We start from the raw sequence: 6,332 nt of genomic DNA, 5'->3' as shown, positions 1-6,332 counted from the left end.
TGCCTCACGTACACCCCCCTAGTCAGGGACCTGGCCTACAACCAGGTGTGTGGGTGCACTGTGTAAGGGATACTTTAGGCTATGCCAGCTCTAAGTCTGCGACTGAGGCCGTGCCTGGCTGCGGTGAGCAAGGCCCTTTGCAGATCTCAACAAGAACTGTCACCTTCATGCCAGCCCAGCTTCGTTCCCTTTGTCCTAGACCCAAAATAAGATAGAGCAAAGAGCCAGCCAGGTGGGGTACAGTGAACTTTATTGATGGTGCATGACAAGGCAGGGCTCCTTAAGCCCCTCCCCTCTTCAGGGGGTCTAGGATGGAAACAAGATCAGGAGATTCTCAGTGTGTTGGGGGATCGATTTGGGGCAAGGACTCCCCAGCAGCTGAGGGTCTCTCTTCCTGTCGCTGGGGCTGGTGGTTCAGGAGGCTCTTACTCCTTGGAGGCCATGTGGACCACAAGGTCGACCACCCTGTTGCTGTAGCCAAATTCATTGTCATACCTGGAAGGGATGAGTCAATAGTTGTGTTTCTGGGCTTGCCACCAGGTGGCGCCAAACCCACAATCAGTTTTTTTAAAACATTGCCCCCCAACTGCAGCCACATACCAGGAAATAAGCTTGACAAAGTGGTCATTGAGGGCAATGCCAGCCCCAGCATCGAAGGTGGAGGAGTGGGTGTCACTGTTAAAGTCGCAGGAGACAACCTGAGGAAAGGAGAAGGGCAAGTGTGGGAATCCAGTCTTGTTCAGTAGGGCTGCGCGGACACCAAGCACCCTGTCCTATCAAGTCAGTACCTGGTCCTCAGTGTAGCCCAGGATGCCCTTGAGGGGGCCCTCTGATGCCTGCTTCACTACCTTCTTGATGTCATCGTATTTGGCCTAACAAGGTAAAAATAACATGGTTATTCAAGTTCCAATATTGCCACCATTCCACCAGAGACAAGCCCCCAGCCCACCAAAGCTGTTCCAACCCCTTACAGCTTTCTCTAGGCGGCAGGTCAGATCCACAACTGACACATTGGGGGTGGGGACACGGAAAGCCATGCCAGTGAGCTTCCTGTAGACAGAGAAATGGGGTCAGTATCAGCTCCTGGTTCCCCTGGTCCCTGTGTCTGGAAATGCAGCAGGAAGCCTCACCCATTGAGCTCAGGGATGACCTTGCCCACAGCCTTGGCTGCTCCAGTAGAAGCAGGGATGATGTTCTGGGCAGCCCCCCGGCCGTCACGCCACAGCTTCCCGGAGGGGCCGTCCACGGTCTTCTGGGTGGCAGTGATGGCATGGACTGTGGTCTGGAGACACGGAGGACAGAGTGAAGGCCCTGCAGGGTGCATGCCACCTACTCTTCCACCTCCCTCCTCACCTCTGGGAGAAATCCAGGGGGACACAGTGATCCGAGCCAATCCTAAGGGGCCCCCATTTTCCATAGCCAGCACCCACCACTGCCCAGGGCTGTGTAGTAAGGTGGGGTGAGAAGGGAACGTGCTCTGGTCACTTTCCCCATCTTACCATGAGTCCCTCCACAATGCCAAAGTTGTCATGGATGACTTTGGCCAGGGGGGCCAAGCAGTTGGTAGTGCAGGAGGCATTGCTGGAAAAAGGGAGAGGCAGGTCAGGGGCAAACATGCCCTCTGACCGTACTATCCAACCACATCTCCACTCCCTTCTGCCATGCTCACCTGACAATCTTCATGGAGTTGTCATACTTGTTGTGGTTCACACCCATCACAAACATGGGGGCATCCGCAGAAGGGGCAGAGATGATGACCCTCTTGGCGCCACCCTTCAAGTGAGCCTGTAGCAAAGGAGGAGTTAAGAGACCCCCGGCTCTGTCTTTTCCAGTCTAAGGCACTGTCCCCGGACTTCTTGCTGTACCAACTCCCAGGGTCAACTGCCTTCACCTGCAGCCTGCTTGCCACTCACCCCAGCCTTCTCCATGGTAGTGAAGACACCTGTGGACTCCACAACATACTCAGCACCAGCATCACCCCATTTGATGTTGGCGGGATCTCGCCTGCAAGGGAAGATGGGACAAGGTTCAAGGACATGAGTACCATGCACTCAAGGTGTTCACCCCATCCTAGCACCTCCCCTAAAGCAAATTTCTTCCTCTGCTTCCACACTTACTCCTGGAAGATGGAGATGGACTTTCCATTGATGATAAGCTTCCCGTTCTCAGCCTTGACTGTGCCTTTGAACTTGCCATGAGTAGAATCATACTGGAACATGTAGACCTGTAGGGACACGTGCGGGCATTAGAGGACTGCATATCGGCCAGCCTCTGCTTCCCATGCCCGCCATAAAGGCAGCACACGCTCACCATGTAGTTGAGGTCAATGAAGGGGTCATTGATGGCGACAACATCCACTTTGCCAGAGTAAAAAGCAGCCCTGGTGACGAGGCGCCCAATGCGGCCAAATCTGAGGGACAGAAGAGGCAAGAAGGGATGAGGCGGGGGGGGGGGGGGGGGGGGCCCGGAGGAGGAGCGGAGAAGTCTCCTGGGTGTGTAAATAGCCTGTGGCCCACTCACCCTCTTGCAGAGGGCAGACAGCACATCCCTATCACCAGAAAGTCCCAAAAGGCCTACTTTATCTTCCTTCAAGCAATCCTGCTAGGCCACCCTGACTTTACAGCATGAAGGCCACAAAATGAAGCCTCCTCTCCTGTCTGAGAGGTGATTAGGCTCAAAGATTTGCCTGACGCCTCTGTCCTCTGAAATCTTTCAAGTGACAGTGCAGGGCACTGCTATTGCCATCCATAGTCTAGGCACATGCCTGGCGCATGGCATTCATTACCCCCTGCTGTCTGCCCCAGGAATGCTTGCTCCTATTTTTCCCAGCTTCAGGCCACACCCCCTACGGAGCAAAGGCTTGTATACTCAGCAACACCAGGTTCAAAGGGCAAGAGTAAAGGTCAGAAGTTAGCTGGATGGGGAAAGCCCCACTCCCTTCTCTAAGTCCCTCCTACAGAAGGGAAGGCAATGAGCTGTTTCAACCCCCTAATCCCCGGGGTTCTAAACTACCTGTTCTTCCTAGTTCTCTTCCAGAAATCAGGTGTAGGAGCAACACGTGTGTGTATGGGGACGTGGTGGGAGACTAGAAGCCAGGCCCCCAGCTGCAGAAAGGTCAGGTGCTATATTTAACCCCAGACTAAGGGAGAGTCAGGATCTGGTTTCTGGAAGACGGAACTGGGAGAAGGGCAGGGATCCCAAGGCTCCCCGGACACCCAATCCTCCCAGTGACCTTTACAACTTGGTGTTGAGGTTTGGGTGAGTTCTAGGCATGGATGGAAGGCGCTTCGAGAGGAGCTGGTGTGGAGGGGCTGCTGCTACGGGAGCCATTTTATGGTGGAAAATTTCTAACTACCATGACTCAGCTCCCCTAGCATGGCACTAAGCCACGGCTACCACGCCACTCCAGGAAAAATAAGAGAAGCACCCCCATAAAGCCACGTTTTTGATTCACCAATCAGCTACGAAAAACATCCCCTCCGAGGGGGAATCGGGATGGCAGGTTAAGGATGGTCTAGTCTAGAGTGAATGTGGTCCAAGTCCTGAGGTCCACCTCTTTGGAGGGCAGCACCCGGAAAGCCTTGCCTCACCAGGTTTACCGGATAAAGGCGACTCCACCCCACTGAAGCAGGAGGAGGATTAGTCATAGTTAAAGAGGGAGGAAGGCTGGAGGACCAAGAGGTTTCCTAACGGCGGTTCGTTCATTCATTTCCTTCCCAGTTGCAACATGGCGGCTAGGTTACCGCAAAAGAGCCCCGCCGGCTACGTGCGCGCCTCTGTGCCTCCGGCATCCCCTACGCTGTGCGGCCAGGTGGGGGCAAAGAGGGCTTGGGGAGGGGGCTCCTCCTCACCACGTGACCGCGCGGGGCGCGAAAGGAAAGAAAGAAGCCCCTGCTAGGGAACTCAGGGGGATGGATTCAAAGCCAGAATTGTGGACTCTCCTGCTTATCTGGGGCGGGAAGAAAAGGCTACGGGTGACTTGTCCCCACAAGGGCGGAGGCGCAACAGCTGGGGGTGGGGGACAGGAGGACCTCTGAGAGCCTCTGCCTCTGACCTTGAGTTCTCCTTCGGGGAAGAGTACGACCATCCCCCTTCCCCCCACGTCCCTCCAGCGCTCGCACTAGCCCCGTCAGGGCAGGACCTGCAGACCCCTAACTCACCCGTTCACTCCGATCTTCACCATCTTGTCTCAGGGTTGAGGCTGCGGGGAAGGGAGGGTGAGCATCAGGGCGCCGGGCTCGAGTGCGGTCCTCTCCTCCCCCCTCCCCACCTTCCCCCGCGCTTCTCTTCACCCGCCTCCCTCGCACCCTGGCCACCATCCCTTTCCTGCGTCTCTGCACGTCCCCCTCCGCCGTTCCACTGCGGAGCCCACCCAGTGCAGCTCACCCCGCGGGTGCGCCCCTGGCCTGCGCGCGCCCGCAGCTCCTCTAACGTTGGAGGCCCTCCTGGCGCCTGCCTGTGTTTACTTTTACCTGGCACTGCGCGGAAGACCCGGCTGCCTGTCGAACAGGAGGAGCAGAGAGCGCTGGGGGAATGGCTGCAGTCACAATTTATAGAAACCGGGCGTGGCGGGGGCGGGGAAGAGGCGGTCCGCCTCCTGCTTGCTAGCCCAGTCCCAGCCCAAGGGCGCGGAGGCCTGAGCTACGTGCGCCCGTAAAACCTCGAGTAGCCGGGCCCCCCTTTTTCTTTTGGACTCTCTTGGTTCTTCAAATGTGCACGCCCTGCGCGTGTGGGCTAAGGATAGAGGGGGAGGGGACTGAGTGATATGGGAAAGTGCTGGGGACGTGCCTGTAGGCATGCCGCAGACGGTGGGCTCGAGGACGGGGTGGGGGAGGGGGCCCTTGTGAGAACTGAGGACATGCAAGAGCTAGGAGCTTTAATGTTCCAGGCACGGAAGAAACGGGAAGACTGAGAGCAGGTGGGATGGGGAATTGAAGCTGGAGCCCGGAGCGGCAGGCGGCTTTTCGCTGCCACCCCTTCCCCTTTCTTTCAGAGCTTAGAGGCGGGAAGGCTGAGGAACTTCTCGAGGCTCTTTGGTAATGACACGGGGAGAGCCAAGGAAAAGGCCCGGGAAGGGGGGGCGGAGGGTCAGTGCGCCCTGTGCGGGGCTCTTCTCAGCCCCCCTTCCCTCTCCTCTGGCTCTGGGCCCCCTTGGGCCGGGGCCTGTGCTGGGCACTGAGCAGTGGGGCCTGGAAAGAAAGGTTAAGGCGGAGGTATCCGCGCTGAAGGTCAATCACGCTGTCCCGCAGCTCGGGCAGCCGGGAGACCTGATAACTGGGGCAGACAGACTGGGCTCTGTGTGCCCCAGCGGCTCTTCCCCCAGGCCTGGCCCAGGCCCCAAAAGGAGGATGGGATCACTGCCGGGGGCCTCCCACAAAGTCGCTCCTGGGAAACCTAAGGGCTGTGCCACCCAGGCTGGGAGACAATGCCCCTTTCATCCCCTCCGGCCCAGAGCAGAGAGCGGGACGTGAGGGCGGAAGTCCCTCCCCATCCGGGGTCGTGCTGGCCAGCCCGGGAGCCCGGACTCGCCTTCACTGGTTGTGCCCAGGAGATGTTGGGGGCAGGGCGAGGTGTCCAGAAGAAGGAAAAGATTGGGAGGTCTTGCGCACCTGGTGGGAATAGGGGCCCCCCCAAGCCCCTTCCCACAGAGGAGGGGAGCCCAGGCTGTGCCAGGTTCGGGAGCTGAGGATGGAGGGCGGGCTGGTACTGAGCACTTGGAAAGGAGGGTTTAGAGGGGGGTGGAGTGAAACAGACATTGCCTATCAGCAGGTGCGGGGCACGGGGATCTGGGGCCTCTTTGCTGGCCCAGCATAACCTGACACCAGCCCCCTTTTCTAGCTGAAAAGCCTGTGGCTAAGTTTAGCTGGTGATAACCTTTGCTTAAAAGGCAGAGAGCATGCCGTCCTGCACCCCGACTCCAGCCCCAGTCCCTCCCCTTTCTGGGATTGCCCTCCCTCGATGGTGCCCACACTTTTCACAAACAGCGGAGCAGGGCCAGAGGGCACCGATGTTAAGAGGAGGTGGGAGGCCCCCACACTGCAGAGTGGGCTGGCGAAGTGGAGAGACGCAGCTGCCAGTGGTCCATTAAGCTTTTCCCAGAGCAGGGCTTCAGGAGCCCCTCCATGCTCCTGCACTACCCAAAGCACACGTCCCAGGCACTGGCGTCCTCTTTGCCTCATGCTTTTATTTTCATTACTGTCCTCTCAGTAAAAACAAACCCAAACCCTCCCAAAACACAACCCTCCCCCTAAAAACCTTCGCACCCACTGATGCAGTCTACTGTTGTCATGACAGCAAAGACATCAATGTTGTCATGGTGGCAGGCCCATGCC

The 6,332-nt window shown here is 57.8% G+C and overlaps 1 protein-coding gene across 2 annotated transcripts; it reads right to left on the bottom strand.

The window, feature by feature from the left end:
- Window positions 1-233: 233 nt before the first annotated feature.
- GAPDH (glyceraldehyde-3-phosphate dehydrogenase) lies at window positions 234-4,485 on the bottom strand. Of its 2 annotated transcripts, none has more exons than XM_054574717.1 (12): window positions 4,467-4,485; window positions 4,161-4,201; window positions 2,311-2,410; window positions 2,118-2,224; window positions 1,914-2,004; window positions 1,670-1,785; window positions 1,500-1,581; window positions 1,131-1,282; window positions 972-1,050; window positions 789-872; window positions 601-698; window positions 234-495 (listed from the first exon to the last, which is right to left on the bottom strand). In XM_054574717.1, the coding sequence occupies exons 2-12, from the start codon at window positions 4,181-4,183 to the stop codon at window positions 426-428; spliced, it is 1,002 nt and encodes a 333-aa protein (XP_054430692.1). In that variant the 5' UTR covers window positions 4,184-4,201; window positions 4,467-4,485; the 3' UTR covers window positions 234-425. The 2 variants fall into 2 exon arrangements, with proteins under 2 accessions (XP_054430692.1, XP_054430691.1); XM_054574716.1 differs by lacking the exon at window positions 4,467-4,485 and adding an exon at window positions 4,387-4,405.
- Window positions 4,486-6,332: the final 1,847 nt, after the last annotated feature.

Source organism: Pteronotus mesoamericanus, unplaced genomic scaffold (assembly GCF_021234165.1).
Source record: "Pteronotus mesoamericanus isolate MK-2021 breed Mesoamerican mustached bat unplaced genomic scaffold, CSHL_Meso_final contig_263, whole genome shotgun sequence".
NCBI classification, from domain to species: Eukaryota; Metazoa; Chordata; class Mammalia; order Chiroptera; family Mormoopidae; genus Pteronotus; species Pteronotus mesoamericanus.
The sequence above is the reverse complement of the archived record's forward strand: the minus strand, read 5'-3'. Positions and strand labels throughout refer to the sequence as shown.